This window comes from Erithacus rubecula (assembly GCF_903797595.1).
Source record: "Erithacus rubecula genome assembly, chromosome: Z".
In the NCBI taxonomy this organism is placed as follows: Eukaryota; Metazoa; Chordata; class Aves; order Passeriformes; family Muscicapidae; genus Erithacus; species Erithacus rubecula.
This window is the reverse complement of record NC_136661.1, coordinates 761395-788609: the sequence shown is the minus strand read 5'-3', so window position 1 is coordinate 788609 and position 27215 is coordinate 761395. Positions and strand designations below refer to the sequence as shown.

At 36.8% G+C, this 27215-nt stretch overlaps 2 protein-coding genes across 2 annotated transcripts in view; one reads left to right on the top strand and one right to left on the bottom strand.

Moving 5' to 3' along the window:
* DENND4C (DENN domain containing 4C) overlaps positions 1–18092 on the top strand; it is a 45807-nt gene extending 27715 nt beyond the window's left edge. Inside the window, exons 21-32 of the mRNA XM_079330180.1 lie at positions 416–556; positions 1835–2973; positions 4496–4676; positions 6313–6422; positions 8275–8450; positions 9447–9629; positions 11090–11279; positions 12209–12454; positions 13795–13912; positions 15491–15644; positions 16741–16805; positions 17391–18092. Of these exons, the coding sequence (XP_079186306.1) occupies positions 416–556; positions 1835–2973; positions 4496–4676; positions 6313–6422; positions 8275–8450; positions 9447–9629; positions 11090–11279; positions 12209–12454; positions 13795–13912; positions 15491–15644; positions 16741–16805; positions 17391–17527 (2840 nt within the window). The 3' untranslated portion in view covers positions 17528–18092. The remainder of the gene's footprint in view (positions 1–415; positions 557–1834; positions 2974–4495; positions 4677–6312; positions 6423–8274; positions 8451–9446; positions 9630–11089; positions 11280–12208; positions 12455–13794; positions 13913–15490; positions 15645–16740; positions 16806–17390) is intronic.
* Positions 18093–22556: 4464 nt separating this feature from the next.
* RPS6 (ribosomal protein S6) lies at positions 22557–27178 on the bottom strand. The gene is made up of 6 exons (XM_079330179.1): positions 26962–27178; positions 26080–26211; positions 25051–25261; positions 24625–24771; positions 23493–23650; positions 22557–22725 (listed from the first exon to the last, which is right to left on the bottom strand). The coding sequence occupies exons 1-6, from the start codon at positions 26965–26967 to the stop codon at positions 22630–22632; spliced, it is 750 nt and encodes a 249-aa protein (XP_079186305.1). The 5' UTR covers positions 26968–27178; the 3' UTR covers positions 22557–22629.
* Positions 27179–27215: the final 37 nt, after the last annotated feature.

Here is a 27215-nt window from a genome sequence, read left to right as displayed (position 1 = left end):
TTTAATTTCTGAATTTGTTTCATATCTGGGTTATGAGATCCTTTATGTGAGTTAGGGCTTTTAAAGCTCTCATTAAACAAATAGCCCTGCACGAAAATCTGTGAACTACTGTTCTGCTTTGGTTAGCTGAAAAAGTACCATGGGAAGAAATTGGCAAATGCTGTAACCCTGTGAACAGCTAAGCACTCTCTGCAGAATGTTGGCAGCTGTACCCTTTCCGGGCATTGCTTCCAGGAGATGCTCAGTACCTAGTAGGACTGATCCTTTAGTTTGTTACTACACAAGGCGTTAGTTGGGATTTATATTTTACATACCAGTGCAAATAATGACTAAGTTAAATCTTAACTTTATATCTATATATGTATGTATGTGCCTATCTATATATGTGCTAATGTTCACATTCTCTTTCTTGCAGAGATTTCTACAGAAAAATCTTGCGAAAAGCAGCAGCTGAATATAGAAACTCCAAGCCCCGCTGATCCACCTGCTTGGGGTAACAGTATTGTCAAAGTTCCATCAGGCATTTTTGATAGCGGTGTAAGGAAGAGCAGTGATGGTGAGTCACTAGGTGAAACAGCTTGCTAAAGTCCTGATCTTGTGGTGCTGTAGTGTTTTGCTATCTGTTTCATGTTATGAAAAGAAACAAAACTTCAAGGTGTAGATGTCTTGCACGATGTTTGTGCTCCACCATTATCCTGTGCAGGTGACGTAGAAGGAACCTCTGGATTCTAAGGTTGAAAAGATTTTCCCTGCGTTGCACTGAGTGTTTCACTAATATACTAGGAAACTAACAGAAATCGTATCTCCACTCTTAATTTTGTCATCTAAACCTTGCTGATCTTGGACAAGTCTCTATTCCTACAGCTTACATTGTCAATATATAATGCAGGAATAACGTGCGTTGTCTTTGTGCTGTATATAATTGATTTGCTTATCTCAAGACTTGTGATGAGGAAGATTTGTGAATATATAAAAGCCAAATCTTGGGCATCAGGTTTTTTTTCTGCATTTATGTCTATCATTTCCTGAGACAAGGTAGTCCAGCTTCAGTGTGGCTTGGTAGCACAGAATGGAGACCTAGGTAAGAAGTTGCCTGGAACATTTTGGCAATTATGAGAACTGATGGATAGCCAAGGAGCAGCATTAGTGTGAGACTCAAGCATCCTCCAGCTGATGGATATGGTAAAACAGGTCTTCTTTTGAGATCCTAATACAGTGGAATTTCCATATTTACAGAAGTTTTAACCTAGGTAACATAGCTATCTAGGCAGTAAATATTCCAAATTACCCTGAGGAAATAGGAATTATTTTATGCTAGTATTTATAAAATTAGTTTATACTTTCCATGTGCTAAACTTAATTAGCATTTTCTAAATATACAGTTGTGTCATAAATGAAATAATGCATCTGTATTGGCCAGACACACATGATAGTTTTTTTCAGAACCAGAATGAACAGTGGAGGTTGATATTTAAATCTGTGAATGTAGCTCTTGGGGGGAAAAAATCAAAACCAACCAGAGCAACTTTTACCTAAAATTGTAGTTTCCTTTAGTTCACAGATGTAGCTTACTCTCTGGGTGTTGGCACAGGGAAAGGAAATAGAAGTCCATAAACAGCTTTGACTCCAAAGGGTAGCTGGGTTTTTATCTGCAGGATGTCTTCACAGTGAAATAACATGTTTATGCTAGTGTAACTTCTTAATGGATACCTTAGGACTGTAGTACTCCCAGTCTTCTCTGTGTAAGGACATTAAGGAGATTTCACATAGTTACAGGAATTATACATTTTTGGTGGCTACAGATACCATATTATTAATGTATTTTCTCTTTTAGAAACTGTTTTTTGCCCACTGTTCATAGCTCAGGATTCAGTCGAAGATTCAGTTTTCGGTAATGTTTCTCCTAAGAAAACAAGTGAAAAAAGACAGAAGAGGCAAAAGCTGTTTTCAGAGAGAAGCTGCAGTTTCAGCAGTGAAAGCAGAGCTGGAATGCTGCTGAAAAAAGGCAGCTTGGACTTGCATTCAAAAGAAATGGCAGTAATGATGGGAGCAGATGCCAAGATCCTAACAGCAGCTTTATCTGGAGTCAAAACTTCACCCTCTCATATGAATAAATCCCACAGCTTTGAAAATATCACTGTTTCTGATGTAAGTGGCACTTGGAGTGGTGTGACTGAGAGTGACTGGGACATAGAGCATAGGTCTTCACCAGTGCTAGAAGAAACTGGCGAAGAGCAGGAGCATCTTGAGAATGGAAGAGATGGAAACCTGACCACAATGGAAGACGTGAATCTTGAACAGTCAGCTGAGTCTAAAAACCAGAAACCAGAATCAAAAGATGTAACTGCTAAAAGAAACAGCTTTTATGGAGTGGTTAAGCCCATTGAAAGGGAAGATGTTGAAGTAGGCTTGGACCCTCTGTCTTTGCTAGCTACTGACAGCACACAAACAGATTATCCAGAACCTGGGGAAAAGTTGCTGTCACCAGTTGCAGCACGTAATTTGGCAGATGAAATAGAGAGCTATATGAATTTGAAGAACCCATTAGGTAGTAAGTTTCCCAGCATGGAACTGCACAAGCCAGATAAGGAAGCAGAAGCTTCTGGTACACTTGGTCACTCCCAAGAAAGGAGGTCAAGCCTGCCTTTGGATTCCATCCTACCATCCTCCGAGTGTTATGAAAATCGAAGAAGTCCTTCTGTCTCCAGATCTAAAACATTCACTGGACGATCAAAGCAACAAACTTATCCACAAGTTCAAAAGGAGCGATCGTCATCTTTGACAGGACTGGGCTGTTCTTCGCCACATGGTTCATTGGGAACTGTTGTAACAACTTTATCCAATCTGAGGTTAGACAATATACTGTCTGGACCAAAAATGGATGTTTTGAAATCAGGCATGAAGCAGGCTGCCAATGTGGCCAGTAAGATGTGGGAAGTTGTAACATCAGCATATAATTACTCAGATGATGAGGTAAGTGTTTTTCAGTATTAAAAATTTGGAACACAAAGTTACAGGGCTAACTTCTGTGTCCACAAGATTGCTTCTCTAGGTGGTGTTTTTTATTAAGTATTGGCTTTTATTAGCTAATAAAAATTACACTTTATCTGTGCCATTTATCTTGCCATTAAAAAAACACACTTTTCAGACAAAAGCAAATTAGATGGTCTCAATGCAGTAAGTTTTGGCATTTTGTTCTCAACATTTCTCCCATTTATTTATCTTTTTATTTATATGTAAATAAACTGAACCAGGAAACCCTGGTAAGTACAAATTTATGTCATCTTAAATAATGCCATACTGCCCTGACTTACTTCAGAAAACTAGGTTGTGAAAAATAAATTACAAACCCAGGAAGTCAGGTTGGTAACGCTAAAAGTTGAAAGTAATAACGTACAACCTGAGATCTATTAAATTTACTTATCAGCTATATTTTATGGTTCTTCTGTGATTAACAGTGTTTTTCAGAGTAAAACATTTCACACAATAATGACAAGAATGAAAGAAGATATAGAGAGATGAATAGTGTAACTTACTCTTTTCTTGTTATGTCTTGTTGTGCCATCAAGCACAGTTTCTCAGTTAGAAAGGCCTCTCCTTGATCCAGTTAATCCCTCAGTCCAATGTTTAGTTTTAAGGATCTTTTTTCTCTCCTCTTCAGGCTTTTAAAATAGCTTCTTGTTGCCTTTTGCAAATTCTCCTTTCTTTGCCCAGCCTTCTTAAAAGGTAGAGAAGCGGAAGATAGCTTTGACTTCATTCTATAATGTGAAACAAATTTAACTGATGCTACTAATGGCATCTCTAATACTAAATAAATAAATAAATGAAAATTCTTATTTTTAAACCAGATGTTGCCTGTGACAGTGAAATCCTGCTGCCTTGCTTTCTTTACTGAGATATTTTTCCTATGATCTGTGTTTTCTTCTGTGCCTTTCTATTCAAACTGTTGCGTAGAATTTTATTTAATGGCACATAATTCCAAGGATGTGATTTACTTCACTTTTCTTCAAGCACCCTTTCATTCTCTCCTAATTTATTTCTTTAACTTACCTTTTTAAAATATCCTAGTTATTGTACTTTGTTGCATCTTGTGTTTTGGCGGCTGAGTTATTGCTGCAGCATTTCAGCTGGTATGTTTTCTTCCTGTCTTAAATTCTGAAAATAAGACTTTAACGCGAACCTTTATTCTGATAGTTACTTCATTTTGTGTGATGTCTGACAAATCATTGTTCTGCATAATGTTTCTCCTGTAATGAAGAAATATCTATCCCTATTGTTTTGTCACTCAATTTGTCAGTTTTTCATTATCCTCCGGCTTTGTCAAGTATCTGCACTTTTTGAGGCTGCAGAGATTTATTTTATATCTGATAGTTTTTTTACATCAGGATTTATCTTAATCTGCTAGTTTAATTATTTATTCCTTAGGGTAGAGATGGAAGTCAAATAATGGATGTGGAAGTACTAAAAAATGCTAGTTCTTCTTCTTGCATTAAAGGAAGAAAGCCATCAACCGAACTATAACTTCCCTGTGGGCTTTGAAGATAGTATTTTAGGAGATAATCTGTCATCAAGAACTGGATTCCCAGGCCTACTTAAAAATGAGCTTGCACAAAGCACTACTAGTCTTGGCAGTAGCAGCAGTGGTGGAGATGTAGGAAGACAGCATTACAGTACAGGTGAGATGATTTGGTTTTGTTTTCCCCTGATAACTTGATTATAATACAACAAACAGGAAAAACTGTTGTATGTGAAATCACTCCAAAGAGCGGAAGCTGTGGTAATGTGGAATTATTTCAAGCCCTGAAAAGTAAGCAAATTTTTACTTCCATTCTATACTCTTCTCTTGCTGTAGCAAGCAGCTAATGCTTCTCTCTTCATTGAATGTATAAAATGCTGATACAATATGCAGTTTAACCATAAAAATCTGCCTGTGCATATGATAGGAAGATTGCTAACTAGCAAGAAACACCTGCTCATTAGTGTAAAGTCATCAGGCCCTTGGAAATATTAATAGTGAAATATTAATACAGAAAAGCTGAACAGTTTGAGAACTGCGAATAGTTGGATAACTAACAAAGACAGATCATTGTCTCATTTACTCATGAGAGAGTGAAGAAGCTAACCAACCAAAACCAAACCAACAGAATAGCCCTATAGCTCCATGTGCACAAAAAAAGCCTAAAGCAACACACACCAGAAGTTACTCATCTTTACCATGGAATAGGAGGTGTTGGATACACACTTAATTTGAACTTATGTAGGTAAATAGTTGATGACTGTGAGCCTATTACAAACTGTCCTTCCCTCCTCCCTACCAGATGTAATACTGGATTAAATGAATCTAATAGTTTTCAGCTCAGATTCAATTCATTTAGATTTGGTTCTTATTTTGAGAAAAAAGATACATTTCTAAACAGCTGTGGGGTTGATTTAGGTCTCTTTGCAATACATTATGTCAGTGGTGCAAATATTGTAAAGCCATCTGCATCAAGAGAGAAAGAACTATCTTGCATACTGGACGTAAGGTAGCCCTGTATCACAAAATCTTGGAAAGATATCTTCTAGTTCCAGTTAATTAGGAGGGTTATAAGAGCTAACTGTAGAGAGTGGCAGCCAACAGGGTATGTAAAATTTGTTCACAAACATAATCTTGAGCTGAAAAAACAGAGGAGCCTTCTTTATGATGAGAGGATACTGGTGGTGATGTTTTTAACAGAAAAATTAGGTCTTGTAAAAAATAATTTTGATAATTTTGCCTTCTAGGAGTGATTCCAACCATTTCTTTCTGGTGAATTTACTCCAACTCCTTTTCCCCTTTTCCTGGACAAGGCTCATAAACATAAAACCTAGCATTACCAAAGAAAGAATATTTGTTTTAGTGCAGTGTTAATCAGGGAAAATCTGAGTGGCATTCAATGTGCCAATCAATGGCATTTTTTGTATCATATGCCTCACCTCATGCTACCCTTACTTTTGCTATTTACATATGGGCATATTATTAAAAAAATCATGATTAACTTTTTAGAGCTGGTCAGTATAGATTGAGCAATCTTACTGCTCTTTATCAGTCTTGTATTTTACTTCTACTAATCTGTAATTTATTTTGTTAGAAAAGTAACCTTGAAATGTTAATCACAAACATTTTATTTATCTGTATTGTAACTGTCATATCAGTGAATTACAGATACTCATATCTTTGGAGATGTTTTTGGTACAATTTTCTTGCCTTGGTTGAACAACGGTTATTTTCTTTGGGAATCGATTAATTATTCTTTGCTTGAATACAAGACTCAAATGACTCTTTTTATACAGGTGAAGCTTCATTCCCAAAAAGTATGAAAGTTCTAGATTCTGAGAAATCAGAGCACAGCTCTTCACATAATACTAGTTTATCCAGCATTTTCCAGAACTATGCAATGGAGGTAAGATTAATAAACGAATAGATGAAAGCTATAGATAGTCAACAGTACTGTATTAAATAATTACTTGTTTAGTTCCATTGTGGTTGGTTTTTTCAAAACAATTTTTTTCTTTGTTTCTACTGCAGAGGTGCTTAATTCTTGTAGCTTGGAGTGCAACAGCATCTTTATAAAAAGAAGAGTGTCTTAAATACTTTCATGCATCCATCATATCTGTAGAGAAAAATACATTGAGGGAAGGGGTCAACACTTGAAATGAAAGAGAAGTTAGAGATGAAACAGGATCTTTTGTGGGGTTTTAGATTTTATTTTCCCTATTAAAATTAGTTGTTATTAAATAATTGTGATGAGTTAACCACAGCCAGCACAAAAGCCCTCACACAGCTATTTGCTTAATCCCCTTTAAATGAGCAACAGAATTGAAAGGACAAAAGAAAAAGCTTGAGGGTTGAGATAAAGACAATTTAATACATGACTTTTGGCGAAAAATTAAAAAGAGGAAGGCACAACCAAAAAAAATAGCAATGCAGAGATCAGTCAGCACCCTGACACCTCAAGGAGGAGCTGCCTTGGAAAAACATGCAAAGTTTTATCTCTGAACTTGATGTTACCCAGTGTCGTTTGGTCAGCTGAGGTCAGCTGTACTGGCTGTGTCTTCTTACAGCCTCCTGGCTGAGTTGTGCACATAATGAAAAAAGTTCATGGTGATGTATAAAGCCCTGTGCAGCAATACCTAAAATACTGGAGTGTTATCAGTTAACATGGAGCCGGTTACCTGGTCTGAAACACAGGACTATAAAGAATACTAACAAGAAAATTAACTCTATCCCAGCAAAACAAAATTAAATAACGTTTTAGTATGGTTCTCTGTTTCAGTTATTACCTGTAGATGCTTTCAGATTTCAGATAAGTAGACAATGGTCATGGCATTTGCTTTGGTTATTTTTCTTTCAGCTGCAGTGTTATTTTGCTAGATCCTGTGTAATTTTCATTTATGTTTGGTGTTTTGGACATCTAGGCTTGTTGAGTTTCTGTACTGCAATATATAAAGGGTTTAGCATAGTAAAAAATGTCATTATAATGAGTATCTAAACTATATTAACTCTAAAATTTATTAGAAGTGTTTGATGCTATTTTTTGGTGGGTGGGAAACCACTGGTGACTGAAAAAATGAAGTAAGAGAAACAAGGTGTGTAGTCCATTATTCAGTTAGTACAGGATTCATTTTACCATCTTTTCTCCAGTTCTCTGTCTAGTTCAGTGGTGAGACTTCTGTTTGGTAAGGACACGACATTCTGGTTTTCCACTTGTATTGGGTTTACATGACAAGGATTTGGTAGTAGAGGAGCTGCCCCAACTTTCCCCCATGTTTGACAGAGCAAATGACAAGCCTTTGTCGTATTTTTCTTCCCCTATTCACTTGAACAGAGAGGTTACTAGAGTGGCTTTAGTGAGCACCTGGCATCCAGCCAGCATTGACCTACTACACTATTATAAAGGTTTCTTTTGTGTTTGATTGGTTTTGTGGGATTTCTTTCCTCTTTTGGGTAAGTCAACATGCATTTACTTATACAATTTAAAGCAATTTGTATATAATTTGTATATGCTTCATAGAAGCAAACAACTGCAAATGTTAAATTAGTAGCCTTTTAGAGTAATGCTTCTTCCATGTCAGAACTAAATTACTGATGTCTTAATTTCATAGGTAAAAATTAATATGGATAATTCTGGTGGTGTGATAAGATAGAAGTGGTCTCCCCTCTAGCCTTCTGATACCTGTTAAACTTCTATGGGTACTAAGCCTATAAAAAAGTTGTAAAAGAATCCCGATAATATTAATTCTTTGCTATTCTAGGTCTTGATGTCAAGCTGCTCACAATGTAGAGCTTGTGATGCTTTGGTTTATGATGAAGAAATAATGGCCGGGTGGACAGCAGATGACTCAAACTTGAACACTACCTGCCCTTTCTGTAAAAGCACCTTCCTACCTTTGCTTAACATTGAATTTAAAGACCTTCGTGGCTCTGCAAGGTCAGTGCATTTTATAGATACTCCATTTCTACCTTTGTTACCTGTGCATGGATCTTTGATACCTTTCCCCATCTAGATATACCCTAGAATGTTATGGCCTTTTCAATGGCCGTGACTGTACTGAAGGAAATCGTAAGTTGTGAAAACTATTGAGTTGCATTGTAAAACAGCCAAAATCCAAAGAATTGGTTGCCTTTTTCATCATTTTCTCGTTTCATATTTTCTTTGTAAGCATAACTGTATGGAAGTGTAAGTCAGTTTTCATTTTGTTTTGATGTTAAAACAAAGCCTATGGACTTTATAAAAGCATATGAAGAGGTTTCAAAGTCTGTCAACAAAGAATTTTTCCCAGACCACATTTGCTAGCAGCTTTTATTTCCAGGTGCTCCACCTTATTGTTTCTCCATTTTAAGCTTCTCTGCTTACTGTTTTTAACCTCTTTTAGTTGCACAGTGAAAAATGGAACTTAATTTTAAATTTCAGTTCTCACTTTGGTGCTTATTGCTGTGAAACAGAGGTTCCACTAGTGTTCTCTAATGCAGAAATTGAACATCTGTATTAACTGTAGAGTGTGTACTTCAGAGGCTTAGCAAAGCAAGACACATTCATGTTGTCAGGTTCTTACAATGGTGTGTGATTGTGTAGTCTGTAATATCTCATTACAATAGCAACCATTTTCAGTGATGTGTTACCTATTAATAAATACACTGTTGCTGATTAGAAACCATGACAAACTAAGGTCACTTGTAATGATTTATGTCCAGTGTGGGGTGTCTTTTTTGCAGATCAAATCTCTCTATGTGTTAATTTGCTCTGCCTGTATGAGTTGCAGGGTTGAGAGTAGGATGAAATTTATGTCCTGTTGTCCATCTTTATAATATTGTATTTCCTTTTTTTGCTGCTTTTGAAAAGTAAATATAGAAAAGAATAACTTTATGATTTTATGCTTATATCTTTGCTTTTGTATTTTTCTCCCTCCTTTCACGTCATAACTAGCTTTTTCCTGAAGCAAAGTACCTCAGGAGATAGTTTACAGAGTGGCACCCTTCCATTAACCACAGATTCTCTGGAGCAGAAACTGTTGACCAGTCCAGCTGTTGCTGACTTGATCAGTTTTTCAGATCACCTTCAGTCCAGCCACACCATAGCTGAAGAAACCAGCTCTGCAGCTGAGCAGGGGTAGGTAAAACAGAATTGTTAATTCTGTCAGAAATACATCAGTACTTCCACACTTAGAAGGGTAAGATTGGTTTTTATACCAAATGTGTATAAAGTTCAATTGTCTAACTTTTTGCATGTTTTAAGCATGCTTTTATCAGTTTGAAGTAAACTCATTCCACCAAGTGAGTAGGTTTTAGAGATACAGCTGTAGAAATAAAACTTCATGCTATTGGTCAATAGGTAAAACCTCTACTCAGTGTGTTAAAACCCAATCATCATTTAAAGTCATACAGAAATTCAAGCATTGCTTCTCCTTTCCTTGTATGTATGATTAATAAGAAGGACACTGCATTATGGGAAAAAATAAGTCCATTTGCTGGAACATTTTCCTTGAGCGAAAGTTCTTGGAGCGCTCAAGACTGGTGCAGGGCTTGTGTTCTATCACAAACAAAACCTGTGTAAAACTGAAACTCTGAAAAACAGTATCACTTTTGAAACAGTTTGAGGGAAAAAAAGCATTAAGGGGAAGGTGTCATGTTTGACAAGGGAAGAACTAAATAATTCTACTATGAATTGTGACCTTTTTGTTGGGATTGGTTTCATTTTGTTGTAATTGGAATTTTTAAAATCATCATTCAGTTTGAAATTCTTGAGTATAAGTGCCTGAGAGTAATGAGCTAATGCCTTTAGACAGCTAAAACTTAAATCAGTACAATCGTAGTTAGTCTTAATACACTAAAAATTAAAGGTGGTATTATGTTAATATCTTAATTTTGATGATAGCGTATTTTTAACTAAAGTAAAATTAATAAATTTAGGACTGAAAGTCACCTGTAAATAATCTTTTCTCTCTCTGCAGATTATGTGGAAGCAGACAATTTCTGTTACACTTTGTTCTTCTGTATTGCAGTTGAAGCTGTAGTTTTATCCATTATAATTATAAGGAGCACAGAACGAGTATTCTCTGATCTGCAAATGCCTTGATTGCATGCATTAAATCTGACGAGCCTGAGTTTACTTAAATTAGCTTGCTGGATGTGTTTTGTCATATTTTTTTTATTATTACTTGAGCATGCAGTTTTTAAATTGCTTTCTGCACTTTAAACATACAGGGAAGAGGGAGTAAAGATGAGCATAATCGGAAGAAGCTAATCTTCATAGATTGGAAAAACTGCGGATTGCTGGTTTTTTAAGCAAGACTACATTGTACAAGAGCAGTGGTTTCTGTACAGAACTCCAGTGCTTTCAGATTCATATCTTAAGTTATACCTAGCTGCTTTTCTGAAGGAATGTTTACACTGGTCTGAGAGATATTTTGTTCTGTGTTCCCTAAACAATAGATCTAACTGGGAAAATACAAGTTCTTATTAATAGAGAAAATTGTTTTGGGGTCTTCACTTGGCAGACTTTCTCTGTTTCCTTCCTGTTGCCATAGAAATGCTGAAATATTAGCATATTTTCTTCTAATATTCACACAGTGATTTGACAAAAGAACAGACTACAGATCCCACAACCATGAAAACACATGCCAATAATCCATCAAAAAGGGGAGTGTCCTTAACTCGGAGCCACAGTGTGGGAGGTCCACTGCAAAACATTGATCTCTCACAGAGACCGTCTCATGGCATTTCAACAGTTAGTCTTCCAAATAGCTTGCAAGAAGCTGTGGTAAGTCTAGAAGCCACATATTCAGTTGATAGAAAAATATTGAAGACAATGAACTTAATAATATTCTACTACTAATTTTCTTGTCCATTTGGGGAATGGGAATGGCCAAGCATATTTTCGCTTTCTTACAACTAAAAAATCTAATCTAAAATTGCTTTTCCAGTACTCTGTCAAATGAACAGTTCTACTTGTTTGGAAATGTTCTCTTACAGAATGAAGCTGAATCTGGAAGTTCAATAGTAAAGCAGCTCTGACAGCTGACTAAACACAATAGTGCAACACATTGCAAGATTGAAAGTTTGTTCTCTTTCTGTACATTTACTTGCATTCCTTCTGTATATTCTGTTAGGCTTACCTGCATATTCTATTAGGGAGAAGCTGAGGCAGTATTGAGACTCTTGCCTTTCTTGTGAAAAAAATTGTTTCTCCTCTTTCAATACTTGTTATTTTCCAGAGGCTGCCTTAACATGTGAAGTCATGATTCATTTCCACAGCTGATACAATTACTGACATTTCTCTTCAATTTCTATTGCTGCAGGACTGGTACTGGCTACCAGCTTAGATAGCTTGAAACTGCACAATCAGGAACAAGTTATAACAAATTAGCATTTTTTTCTTGTTCACATAATAGAAAAAGCCCAGGTGATCAATCTTTGAAATTAAGAAATCCCCAGTGGTCAAAACTGCTGATGCTGTTAAAGTTATTGTGTAGCTCCAGAGACTTCTTCCAAGTGTCAAAAGAAACTCTGCAATGAAGGTTTTCAGGGCAAGTAATCGTGTAAAGTATTTCTGGAATAAATATCTTCTTTGATTTAGTAAAAAAAGAAAACAAAAGCAAATAAAAATCAAACAACACCCCAAAACAAATAAAGAAAACGAAAACAAAAAAAAAAAACACTTTTTTTTTTTTTTTTAATCTTCTGTTTTAGGATCCTTTAATAAAACAACCTAACCCCGCCCCTGTATCTGTACCATATTTGAGCCCTTTGGTACTGCATAAGGAGCTTGAATCACTGTTGGAGAATGAGGGAGAGCAAGTGATTCATACATCCAAATTCATCAATCAACACCCAATAATCTTCTGGAACCTAGTCTGGTATTTCCAACGGTTGGATCTGCCCAGCAATTTACCTGGACTCATTCTAACATCTGAACACTGCAATGAGGGAGTGCAGGTAAATGGCTTCCTTGTGTTAGATTGGCAGGTATTACAGTGAGTTAAGTTGGAGAGCTTGGTTAAAAACAACTGGGTAAGTAAGTCCTGAATAGCTGAACATAAGTTCTTGGGTTTTTATAATGCAAGAACATAAGTTTGTTTCCCACAAAGGTTCTTGAAGGGAGATGTGTGGGAACAGTATTCAAATTCTAGTCAAGATGGTCTCCTTTAAAAAGCCAGAGAGTAAGGTTCGTTGAAGAATAGGAGACAAGATGTGTCTGTGAAGAACTCAGAAGTGTGATATATTGCATACACAGAGAGTGAGTTGCACACTTGAGTTTATAATCTTTAAAGTTACTGGACAGTATTTTTTGTTCTCTTCCAAAATTAGATTTTGCTATTCAAACTCCATTGAGTTTTATTACTACATGACTGGAACACAAGAATGTAGAACAGATTTATCTTTTGAGTATTTTGCCTTTTTAATTTAAAAGAGTAGATTGAAACCAATATCATTTTTATGTGTACGTATAAATTGAAATTAAATATACATTTGTACTTGATGCATGCCAAAAAGTAGTATTTTCCCATCTACTCATATTCACTAGAACTTTAAAATTATTTCCCTCAATTTTCAAAAAAAATACCCACCTAGTACTAAGAAAAATTTTCCAAGAAATGTAGTTGAAGACAATCGTAATGAAATCCAAAACATACTGGAAAACCACGATGCATTAACAGGGAAAATAGCAAGACCAGATAAAATACCATGTAATTATTATTTAAATAAACATACTAAGTGGTAAGCTTTACTTGACTGGTAATTCTTATTGTATTAGTGATTCCAGAGGCACTTAATTTTACAAAAGAATTAGGTAAGTGTTGTTTTGACTACCATAAATTTTTAATGGATACAAATAGTCCATATTAGTATACGTATGAAGATTCTTTCTGCTCTTTGGGAAAGCCATCGTGTAGACATGCATACCAAAGTGCTCATCAGATCAGAAAATACTGCAGTGTGGTATGATTAGTAGTACAGATCAAGTACAGAGTCTGGTGCACAAAAGATATTTCCAGATATATGTACATAAATATTTTCTACAGATGCCTGTAAAAATTGAATGACCCTTATACATTAGGATAAACTAAAAAAATAATTAAATGTTGCAGTATTTGTGACTGCTGTGATTGAGTGCAGTTTACTGTAGAAGATAACATTGGCTCCTGTTTGTTAGATTCAAGTTAAATAAAGTTAACCTTCTTTGTTTGCAAAAACAATAAAAGAGCAGGATTTTTAAATAACGTAATACTGTACTGTTGTTTTTAAAACGTGTTCCCTTTCCTCATATGTTTCAGCTTCCTTTGACATCTCTTGCTCAAGATAGCAAGTTAGTATGCATCCATCTTCTATGGGACAATATCAACCTTCACCAAGAGCCAGGGGATCCCCTATATATATCTTGGAGAAATCTCAGTAAGTAAAACAAAAGCTACAGAAAACAGGAAGAAGAGACTATTGAAAGAAACTGTTGGTTTATAGTGGCTGAGGTATACACAGCCCGTCAATCTGCAATAATCTTATATGTGATGCATCTGCAATCCCTTAGGTACTTCACATAATCAAATCAGTTGTGAAAATAAGTTTGATCTGCTCATTATATGTGATATGCTTACAGGATGGGAGGAATTGCTGATTGCTCTAGACATGGTGCTAAATAAGCCTCACTTCATTTGAATGTTTCACTGCATGATCTGGTAATAGCTATGCACCTACTGAAGGCTGTCTTACAAAAAAGTATCTTTTACTTCTGTAACTGAATCACCAGTCCATACATTTGGCACCCCTCTTGACTGTTAAAAATTAAGAACAAAGAAAACCTTGTCTAGCATAAAAACAGGCAGACTGGTTATAAAAACTTAAGGAATTCCTTACTTCTGATAATCAGAAAAACTTTGTTGACCTAAATTTCTAAATCTATGTTTTGACTTCTAAAAACTATGTTAAAAACTGTGTTGTGTGCTGATTTTAGTTCTAAGGAATTAAAAGTAGTTTGTTGATAAATGTCCTAAAAATAAAGAAACTGATCAAAAAATTACAGTCAAGAGCACCAGAACAGCATGTGTTATTTCCCTCAGGTACTAGAAGCATCTGTCATAATAGATGAAAAGTGTCCCCAAATCATCTAGGCATGACTTAAGATGCATAAATATATATATATATATATATATTTTTTTTTTTTTTTTTTTTTTTTTTTTGTGTGCAAATAAAGGAGCAAAGGGCCTGTTTTAGATGTGGAATAGACAGGCCATATAGCAGAAAATATAAATTACATTTGTAAAGCATCATATATGTCAATTTTGTGAAAACATCACATTGATGTGGTGAAGATTACTAGGCTTGGTCTGCAATTCATTTACACACCATGTACTCACTGCCTAATCTGTAAACTTATTTCTTTGCCAGTACACAGATTTACTATTCCCTCACTGTCTTCCAGAAAATACTAGTTCAGTGTTATTCTGAACATGGCATTTTAAATAACGAATCATGATGGTAAATGTCTTGGTCATTTTCTTTCCTGTTTGATTCAACTTGCATTGTCTTTTTCAATATGTATCCCAAAGTTATCAGTTAATCATAGGTGGCTTTTAAGAAGGGCTTTGATGAAAAAAGTTTCTTTGCTAAGCAAAGTGATGCTTCTATTTTATTTCTTTCCCCTTGTACAACAATAAGCTTCTTGCAGTGAACCTAATTTTTAAGTACAGCAATAAAAATGAGCTAACCAAACATCAGGCAACATTTGATGCTGGGTACTCTTCAGTCTCATGTATTACTCTGTCATGTGGGACCTCTTGCAGATGGATACTTGATGCATCCTGTAACTTCTGGGTGAAGTTACTTTTTAGTGAAGACTAGAAGCAGACACTATAATGAATTTCTGTAGATTTAGTAGAAGTTCTCTGTGTATCCCACATTTGGGAATACTTCTGCTTATTAAAGTGAAAAAAAAAGCTTTAGTGCTGTAATAGTCTGTATGGTTCCATTTCCCAGATTCTTCTGAAAAGAAACCCTCTACACTGGCAGAAGATCAGCAGGCAACAAACACTTTGATAGAGAACATCAAACTAAGTATTCAACACAATGATGTTGTTAAGCCAATCAACCTCCTCCTACAGAAAGTTAAGCCAGATGTGAAACGACAGAGGTAAAGGCGTAATCTCTTCTTAGTTTTACCCCACTAAAAATTAAATAAGATCAGACTGTACACATTTCATAGTGATAATTTCATAAGGACCTCTGGGGAAAATTCAGTTTCTTTTGTGTCCACCAAAGACCATGTGTATTTTTTTATGCTCACGTTTATGAACAGATGTACTCTTTATTCAGATGCATAACTTATCTAGATCAAATGGATGAATGTGATTCTTTAATAAAAATTGACATTTTACAGTGAGTAAGAAAAATGCAGGTATTAATTACACAGATTTTGATGTTGCTCCAGATCTAGCAAATGTTAGGCATCCTGTTGTAGGGTGTGGAATATTCTCCCTAGTTATATCTTCAGAAATTCTAGCAACCTGGAGTATTGGCTATATACTAAGTCGATGCAGCATGAGACACAAGGAGAGGGAGATGTGGAAATAATTCTTGTATGGTTCATTTTGTAACCTGCTTTGCAGTTAAAGGAAGGCTTTGTACAAGAGCACAGACTCTGAAGTACATTACAGTAGATACAAGATGTATTTGAAGTCTGTCATGCTGTCATCTTTGTTTCTGTGTTTTGTAGTTACTAAAAAGAAACAGAAACTGATTTGCTTAGAGAAGCATCTTTATGACTTCCACAAACGGAAAAAAAAGTACCTGATTATTTAATGGTAACTATTTCTGAGACTGACTATAACATTCTGAAACAAAAAAACAAAAGTATGGGTGATCTGAAAGAAATCCACACCCACACATTGCTTCATGGTTAGGCAGGAATGACCATATATTAAAAATAATAAATTAAAAAATGGTGGTGAATTTAATATTTCTTGTTTGTTAGGCATTTCTGTGGCAGAGGAAATTTTTATAGAAAATGTGATTATTAGGATTTAACAATAGCATGGCTTTCTGCATCAAGTAAAAGTATTCAGGCATTAGAAAACCTTATGCTAGTTATCATGTGGATTGGTCACTTTTTTCACCAGCAAAGTTAACAGAACAGTTGCAGAAACTACATAATGGAAATCTTCAGTATTGATTTTTTAAACAGGATAGTTCATACTTTCATTAACTCTCTCTTCAAAATACTCCCCTAGGAGTTTTTACAGGGAAATTCTTTTCCTGTCTCTGGTGTCTCTAGGAAGAGAAAACATTGACATTGGTAAGTAAAAAATACTGTGAAATGCATAGTCCCTTTGGATATTTTACATGAAAGCTAGTGTATAAAATGTGTATCTAAGATTCAATAGTGTTTTACTGAAAGCTACTGTGCTGTCAGTCTTTAGGTGTTGCTTTTATGGAAATTCAGATAGATTAATTAATTTTGACTGTGTTTGAAACCAGTGATGAGTAACTTTAAACAAAGAGTATTTGAAGAGCTTGAAGTTTTCCACATCTGAAAGCTTGTGTCCAGTCTTGTCCATCTTTCTCTGACTCGTATATCAGGCCAATGTTATCTAAACTTCTGATATCCCACCCTCTCCTGACCTCATTCATCCTATCTTCTATTTTGTGTACTACACAATCAAAACAATGGGCATCCACTGTGATGTGTTGTAGTGCCGCACCATCTTATGGAGATGATTTTTCAGTCCTCTGAGAAGGTGCATTTTGAAAAGAAAATCAGCATCTAGTTAATGAAGATAATTCTGTTACTATATAAAAATCACCAAAAGCATTTTATAGGAATAGTAGTGTGCATTATACAATGTTTCTTAAATAACTTCAACTGCTTTTTCTATTTCAGAGGTCTTTGATAGTGAATACAGACTTGCACTTAAAAAACTACCAAAGGAAGTTCTTGAAAAGATGCAGAGAATAGATGTTCCACCGAGCAGCAGGGTTGAGTGTTGCAGGAAGTGCTTTGGAGCACCTTTAATATAAAAACAAGGAAGACACACACCAAACTTCAGAGAGACAAAAGCAGAGGTGAACAAACCTGAAAATGTGGTGATATATACACTTTTGAGTCTCAAAAGTCTCAATTGAGCAATTTGTCAAACCAGTTTTCTGAGCGGCAACATATTCTTCTCAGTCATCTCACAGGCACATTGTAAAGTATGTCAAAATGTTTTAAAACTATGATTTTGTTTCAGTGGTTGATCTGCTTTTCCCCATACATATTCTTTGATTTCCTCAAAATTTTCCTCCACAATATCAAGTTGTTCAAAAAGCTGATGATGAAACAGCAATCTATAGTTGGTGACTTTCTTAAGAGCCACCAATACCGGGTTCTTTTAATGAAGTACTTTTCCAGTGCTCAGATTCTTCAATGCTTCTTTAAAATTACCTTTACCTAAAGAGGGATCCTTTTATTAGTGTGTGGTATGGTTGTGTTAATGTGAATATTTGAATATGGTTGTGTGAGTATTTGAAACTTTGCATTGGAAGCTGCAACACAGTTGCTTTCATCAGATCACAATACTTTAAATTGGTATGCTTCTGACTCTTGTCCTAATTGGTATTCTGAATTACCTTTGCTGACTTTTTGAAGTGTGTCAACAGCTGTGAGAAAACTTACAGCTGTGAGAGACTTATGCTCAGCAGTCCTGTATTCTCTATCTGATAAACTGTAAGGTTTATCAGTACCTGTAAAGGAACTGGCTGCTTTCTCCAAAGAAGGATAGGCTTCTACACAAAGCAGCTCAGAAATGGATGGCTTTCTAAAAATCATGTAAGAAGCTCAGATGGTATTAGAATACACACAAGAATTGTCAACAGATACTGCATGAAAAAAAATATGCTTTATACTATTTGCATGTGTGCTTAAGAGGTGTCTTCCTCGAATTCTTTACCACCCTCTCCCTTGGTTTCATACTAGCCTGTGGGTTAATTATTTTGCACTGATAGTCCAGATTCAATATTTCATTTAAGATGTATTTATAAATGTGGTCTTCAAGGTGTATATTAGCAGAAATGAACTGCTTATGTGTATGATCTGAAAAGATGTATCCATAATTGTATTGCTTCTAGATAAGACACACTTCCTCACCTCACGTATTTAACTGACTACAGTAGTCATAGTTTTGGCAAGGAGAGCCTGGATATCAGTCAACAGTTCAAGTGCTTCTGTTACTTGAAGAATATATTAAGATTCTATTCCAGGCTTTTGCTGAAAGTTAGTGGCGTGGCTTTTACAATAGAATAATTAGTAGAGAAAATACATATTTGTAGAATGTAAAAGGAGCATAGCTTAAAATATTAATTGCATCTGGATATGAATGTATTTACTTGATACTACTTTTAAAAATTTTCATTCTTCAAAATTATGAGGAATGAAGATCTGTCTGGAACAAGTTTTTACATGAAACAGTAAAACATTTTTTTTTCATGAGGTGAAAACAAGGGAGTTGCACTATTTATGACAAAATACATTTACATCATAGACTTATGCCTTGTATTTTGTCTAAAAGTGCTGATCCTAAGTTTATATGGGGATATTACCTGGACAGATTCTCTCCTGATAAAACTATTGTGCTTTCTCAACAACTAAAAGCAAGAAAGCACACAATGATTTTTTTGTTTAAATTTATTCTTTATTCTTTGAGTTTATGCATAGTTGCTTGCTGATATCTGACCTACATCACAATTGAAGAACAGTGCTTGATTTTTAATCTTTTCCTCTCTTCTCCAGTTACATAATTGACATGGTTCCATCCTTCTAAATCCTAAAATTAAAATTAAAGTCTATGTAAAGCTTTGGTCAAAACAATTTAATATTTCTACTAATGAAAGGCAGCAAAATTATCTCTATGACTTTATACATTACTTTTCAACAGGTAGCTACACAAAGACCATTTTTGAGTGTTGAATGGACAAACCATGTGATTATGTGATGCAACTTGCAAGGAGTCAAATTTTAGTTACACTTAAATTCTCCCAGCTCATTAAATGACAAAGAAAATCTGTCTAATGTGTGCAGTGCTATTTTAGATATGTGACATCCAAAAGTTTTAAAACATAGTAAGTACTGGTTTTCCTAAACACTTCATTTCCAAACAGCTTTCTCATCTGTTGCTGAAAATATAGATTACTAAGGTAGTAGTGTGGTAAAGACAGCAAAGGAGATTGTGTCACAATCTAATGTTAATTGTTAAACCTTTCCCACCTATATACACTAAACAAGCAAAAAAACCCAAACAAAAGTAAAGCCAGAAGAGAAAAGAACCGGTGCAGAATTGAACTTGCTTTGATTTGCTCTTGCATATTGGCATTTTTGTACACTACAAAGTAACTGGTATTCATGGTGTTAGGCACCTGGATTTCAGAATGGTAGAAGTGCTACATGTAGCTACTTGAAATCCTGAATCTGCATATTGAAATTGATTCATTAATACAGAATAAAAAAGGAAGACCTTATCCTTTTTAGTTTTAAATGCTTAGGTTTTTGAGTAGCTAACTAATCAGTTGGGTTTTTAATGTAATCCATAGCTCAGATGAAAAGGGACATCTCTGTAAACAGTTTGTTTTCATCTCAGATGCTTTTTGTGGGGAAAAAAAGTACAATCTGGCCAAAAATAACCAGGGAAAAATTTCAGCAAGTTTTTTGTGAGTGCATTGCAAACACTTTTATTATTCTGAAAATTAGGCACTAAAGGCACACTTCTGCAATTTAGTTGACAGGATTAACTTCTTGGGCTACACAGGGATGACTTAGTTACGTACAAATGCTTCTAACTTGTTTGACACCCAGCTCCTAGGAATATTTATAAGAATCCATAATACATTACTGATCTGGGCAAAGTGTTGTGAAGGAGGGATGAGGATGAGATAGATTTTGGTTCCATTTTTCTGTCAGTATAATAGTAGGAGAAGCATTTTGCTCACTTGTGAAACTCTTGCCTCCACATACTCTTTCTAGTATCCCAACAGCCAGTGTTCAGGAGATGATTCTTCTGTGTATATTTTGTAATTCCCTTGTACAACCTGATGAAAACATTTGCAGATCAGTATTAACTTCAAAATATGTGTGCAATGAGTGCACAAAATGAGGGTGTAAAGCAACCTGATAACAGAAGTGGATGCAAACAATGAATTTCAGGTACACCCAAGAACTCAGAAAGTTTGTATTGGAAGAACAATTATCAAAGAGAAGCTTCCTTGAATTGTTTCCCTAAGGATGTTGAACTGCAGTCAGTTGTGCTAAGATCCTATCTTGCACCTTTCACCCAGCTGTAAATCAGCTACATATACAGCTTGTGTTCTCACATGAGAAAAGCTGAGTTTTTTGTGGAATTGAAACAATAAATGAGGTCTTAAATCCCCAAAATCAGGATTCTTAAGTTACAGAGTTTTTCTTTAGTAATTATATTTTGGCACATCACCAAAACATGACAACTTTGAAAACCCTTTAGGTCTAGGAGACTGATGTAGCTGCAATGTTGGCACAGTAATTGGTACCAGCTTTTACATGTTTCTAGAAGCATCTGTATGTTACTTAGAATCATATCCTGTCTTCACATTTTATATGACTCAATTTTAGACAATACAATTATAATGGAAAATATTTTATTTACTCTATGTGTTCAAACTAATTTTGCAAGTAACTTAGTCTTGTTCCTGGTCGAATTTCACATTGGTTAAGCTCAAGCTACATTGCACTTGTGAATGAGTAATATTCTATTATAACTGTGAATTAATGGCTTTTTGTATTGCTGCAGCTAAAAGAATATATCTTTCATTGAGTTTACTGCTTTCTTTGAATAACTGCAACATAGGGGATATTTTCAAAATGTATATTAAATTAGATCATAGAAATTTTATTTTTAAAACAGATTTTTAAATGTAAGAACTGAAAAATCCACTCAGTAGTTTTCTCTTTGTAAAACTCTTAGTTCAGCAATAATTTTAATGCAGATAACTCCCATTTTATTAACAGTAAGCAGGTAATTTTATTCACATAATTGTATATTTTCAACACAAGGGTTCTTTTTTTCTTTAACTAATAAAAATCTTAAAATGCATTCTGTATATCCATTTTTCACTATGGATCTTTTTAAAAACAAACACCCTTTTATCTTGTGTTGAATGGCTGGACTCTAGTTATGTACTCTCCTGTGTTGTATATTGTGATGCATACATGAGAGGATTGGATGGCATTTTTATTTGTTCTTTCAGTCTGCATCAACCAATGATGCAAATAAAAGGGATTGTTTGCTGTTGTTTAGAAGCACATGAAACTCCTATTAGGAGCTTAAACTGTATTGTAACAAGGATGAAATGATGTAGTGTGAATAAATTATGAATCTATTAAGTGAGCTGGGAAGATTAATGCAATAAAATTTGCACTGGTTTACTGTTTTGAACTGTTGAAAAATGGCATCCATTTACTGTGCTTTGATTAACAATTGTTTCTCTGTAATATTTTTGTACCTTTGACAAAAACATGAATTTAAAAGGGCACTCTATATCCTGATTTCTGTATAGATATTCTAGACTAAGAAGCAATTTTTAATGTTGTTCCCAGAATAAAATATATATGCATCCTGTGTAAAAATGTGTCATTGTTCAGCTTTTTTCATCACTGGAATTTATATGACTGACATCACCAAAAACTCAGGTTTGCTGTAACCCATAAGGATCAAGAGCAATACCAGGGCTCCTCAAAAGACTACCACTAAAGCTTTTGACTAAGAGCATCATCCAGATGTTCCCAGAACTCTGGCAGGTTTGTGGCCACTTCCCTGGGGAACCTGCTCCAAGTGAGCATCTGAACTGCACAAATAATTCTACCAAGAATCAGCTGAAGGTTTGAAGTTCTACCAATGTTACACTAAGGATCAAAAGTGACACAATCTCCTCATAAGAGAACTGCATCAACATCATGTTTGTTGTTCCAGTCTTGTGTACATGATGCAGTTAGTCTGAACTCCTGTTTACTGCCAGCAACAGCATGTACTATACAGTCTCATACTGAAAGTTCACCAACAAAGGAATTTATTGGTAATTAAATGTACAATGTCTTTTTAGTATCATGTACAACATCTTTATTTCTGACTTGATTCAGACTTGGATGTAGAAGCTCTCAAAGAAGAAAGCCGGCGCCTCTTGGCAATCTGCTCCTGGCGTTTCTCCTTGGCTTCCTGAAAGGCATGGAGAATCAAGATATTAAGTGTCATCAGCACTTCAAAACATCTACCAAGGAACAAACAAGGGGAAATAAAACTTGAAGAAATAGATTTTTTAAGTCAATAGAGCAAAGTAATCTTCCTTCTACAGGTCAGAAGAATTCTGAAAGTAGCCAAACCAGCATATTGAGTTTGCACAGTATGCACCCAAAACTTTAGTTAAGAAACTGATGTAGAGCTTTCAACATACCAAAGGTGCATATCTGTTTCTCTGGAAATCATGAAATTCAGGAACTACTGTGTTAAATATTCCAGCTGTACTGCTTACAGTACTGCTTCAGCAGTCACTGCAGTTTTAAGAGCAAGAGCAAACTTATGCTAACAAGTGCCTTCTTATGCTCCATCAAAATCAACTGCTTAATCCCATTTCTCCACACAATCACTCAAAATGCCTGGGCATCTTGAAGTCAAATCAGAACTCTTTTGAACTAAAACAGCTACAGAAAAAAATATCCCTAGAGACCATAACTTTATTTCCTTAAAAAAAAAAGCTCTCAAATTAGTGGGCCTGGTTAATTTCTATTGCTGTATGACTGGCAGAAGCAGAAAGCAATATTCAAAAGACCCCAACTGACCAGCTGTGTTTATATTCACATTTGGGCACTTGTATACAAAATGATCAGGTACAGAGCAGCTGTAGATGTACAGTCCAGCTTACCATATCCTTTGGTTCTGGGAAATGAGCTATATTCCATACAGCTGAGCTAAAATGGCAAACATACCTTCATCCTCTTGGCCAACAGCTTCGCATACTCTGCAGCTTCCTCCTTGTTCTTCTGAGTGCGCTGCTTCTTCAGGGCAATACGCCTGCGCTTATGCTGCAGCACTCTAGGCGTCACCAGTCGCTGGATCTTGGGAGCCTTTGTTCTGGGTTTCTTGCCTAAAATTACAGATCAGCACAAGTGGCAGAGCACGTTCCAAAGAGGCCATAGGCCTCATCTAGCCAACTTTAGAGTAAGTTTGATTTAGTGTACTACATATTACAGCAACTACAGAGAGTCCAACATCTTCACAGATTTTACAGGAAAAACAATCAATTTTCACCAGATGCAGCACTGAGAATATACTGTCTTAATACTCATGATTTGTTATTAGAAATGAAGTGTGAATTCCTAGCTTCAAAGCAGGTCTGTTTCTTGTAACTCCCCCTAGACCTAGATTTTTTAGCAATAAAGGAACTCATTATATAGCAATTGCACATATAGTATATTAACTACTGTATAACAAATTCATTATATCCAGAACAAGCCATTGTTTCCAACATTAAAACGCCATCTACAATTTTACTTAGGTTTGAGATATCCAGCAGGATCATATTCTTTAATGGAAAACACCATTTGCTATGATGTGTTTCACAGTACCCAGATCTTCTATTCTAAAAAAACAGGGGTTTTTTTCCCCCCTATCAAAAGCAAAAGAGAGGTAGAAGCAAAGCAGTGCCCTGCCAAGAAAATCTCATTTCAGACTGCCTGCCATAAGCATGGAAGAATCTTAGCATCTTCTCTTTACACTGTCTTTTCCCCAACACAATAAAAGTTTTAACAACAATTCCACCCTGTAATTTAACTTTATTAGCAACTACTTGGTGAATTATTTTTAGAAATACTAGTAAAAATTTCTCCAGATTTGATCATAGTTTTAAGAAACGGTGACAAAACATGGCAGAGAGGTGTGAAGGGAAATGAGGCAACCAAGAAAGTCTACTTTTTTCCTACAAGCTACAGCTGACAAAGCTTAAATATAGTAAATGTCAACTTCCTAGAGGCACTATTAACTGTGCTTTATACAGTGCAGTAGGCTGGACACCTCGGCAGTAATTACAGAAACTTGGAATTGTACTATTGGAGTTCTTACCCTCTTTGTTGAGGGGCTTCCTCACAACATACTGGCGAACATCATCTTCCTTAGAGAGGTTGAACAGCTTGCGGATCCTGCTGGCTCTCTTGGGACCAAGACGACGGGGCACAGTTGTGTCAGTCAGCCCAGGAATGTCCTTTTCACCTTTGGGAATATAAGTTTAAATGTGCCAATTACTACACTACTGAGCACCAGGTTTAGCAGCAAAATGCTAAGTTTAAAATACGTAAGAATTCAAAGTAATGCTAGGTAATCTTTGGGGTTCACCTGTCAACAGCATCACCCCAGCTACCCCTGGCTGCTTTGACATGGCCATGATCAGACTGCTGGCAGCAACAAGACGCATTTTAGTGCTTAATTTTAGTATTACAAGAATGCAAGCTCAGAGGGACTCTTCAGACATTCACACTCTGAAGCTCTTACCCTTTTTCACTATGACCAAGTTCAGGACACTCAAGTTGGCATCTACGATGCAGCCACGGACAGACTTGCGCTTTCTCTCGCCGGTTCTCCGGGGGCGGTAGCAGGAATGGCCCTTGCTGAGCAGAAGGCGGACACGTCCATGAGTCAGGACACCCTGCTTCATGGGGAAGCCTTGCTTGTCATTGCCACCACTGATCCGGACAACATATCCCTGCAAAAACAAAAGCAGTTCTGAGTCACTCAGGTCTTCATCACCTCAAGAAGCAGCAGACACTTCAGCACACTGCAGGTGCACGATGCAGCATAAGTCACTGTAAACAACTTTTACCAACACCTGTGGAACACTTCAGAAGTTTTACTCAAATGTAAAAAATACCTCTGTATACCAGAATTTATATTTGGTGTCATTCACATCCCCTTGAAGTTTTGATGGAAAGTACGAAAATCTTTTACCATTATTGTCTACCTTCTTTGCAATTAAAAACATAACTACAGGCAGTTATCTTGACAAAGTGGAAATTTGCACAGAACACAGGAGTAACTAGAGTACTGATACACAAAAGGAAAAGCATAGGTTTAATCACATTCCTTTGAAGACAGCAGCAGAAAAGACTGTATTCCTCAAATTCAGCTGCACTGTCCATATTAACACTAACTGTTCCAAGCTCTTCCAGCAGGCCCAACATGTTTTTTCCCATACATTTGCAGCAGTTTAAACAGAGTCAATTTTGAACAGACCAACAGTTTTACACTACAGATTGAACTTGTCCTAAATACCAAGAAACAGCACTCAAATGAAGAGCAATAAACTACTGTGAAGGGGAGCAAGAAACTCTAAACAGAAGGCTTTAAAAACCAAAAACTCCCCACTCAGGCACCCAAAGAAGCTACCCTTAGTTCACTACATACATACCAGAAGAAACTTTTAACCTGACTGCCAAATGCACCACACAAGCACCACAGTGCATACTGGAGAAATTTTGTGTTTTAAGCTTCTCAAATACAACTCTTAATTTCTACACTACTTACCTTCCACTCCTCGCCAAGGGAATCAGCCAGCACCTCCGTGGCCATTCTTTTTTCATAAAATGTCCTGAGCTTACGCTCATCATCTACTTCAATGAGCTTCTGGCAGCCAGTAGCCGGGAAAGAGATGTTGAGCTAAAGATGAAAGAAAACAAAAGAACAAAAAAAATCTGGTTGAAACTTCTGAGGAAAGACTTAACAAAAAAAGTCAGAATTTCCCTGATTATTTGAGCCTGCCATTTCAAAGCTGGAATTCCCCAGCTGCTTACACAAATGCTCACCAGAAAAACCTGTCACCACCACACTTGAAAAGCCAAAGCAGGGCTACGTTTGGCCACACTGGGCTGTACAACTCGTTAAGATGCACAGAAAATTGACTTTACCGCAGTCAGGGATGGATCACGGAACGTGAACAGCAGAAACCTGTGCTCTCCTCTTCTTACAAACCCCTCTCAGCACAGGCCGCAGTAGACACACACGCAAGGCAACAGCACTACTGGAGGAGATCAGTTGTGCTTCCCGGGAGATGCCGCAGAGCGCAGCACTTTAGGGGCGCCTGCTGCCACTGCCTCGGCAACAGCGAACACGGCCTTCTCTACCGGACCCTACAGCGACTGCACAGGCCTCTCACTCGCTCAAGTGCTTCCAAGCCAGGCGGCTGCTCCGCAAGCCCAGCGCTCCGCAGCCCCGCGGCAGCACAGCCGCGACCAAGGGAGCGCGGCTCGCCAACAATCCACTCCCATCCGCCCCGGGGCTGCGCTCAAGTCCCGCCGCGACGGACCACTGGCCACCAACAGCGGCTCTGCGGGCAGCGCCGGGGCCATTTACGGCGGGGGAGCCCCAGCCCCCGTACCCGAGCGCGGCCCCGGCCTAACGAAGCCTCACCTTCATCCTGCCCACGTCTCGACGCCGCGGGAAAAGGCCGCGCTTCCGCCCGCACTTCTTACATACACCCAGAAACTCTCGCGAGACCAGTACCACCCGCGCCCCGCGTGACAGGGACTGTCCAATGGCGAGGGACGCTTTTACGGAAGGGCGTGGCTTCGCTGCGTGACCAGGCCCTGGGCCACCCGCACGCCCGGCTTCGCCCGATTGGCTCCTGCCCGGGCAGTCCCGGGCTCTTCAATGGTTCCTTGAGG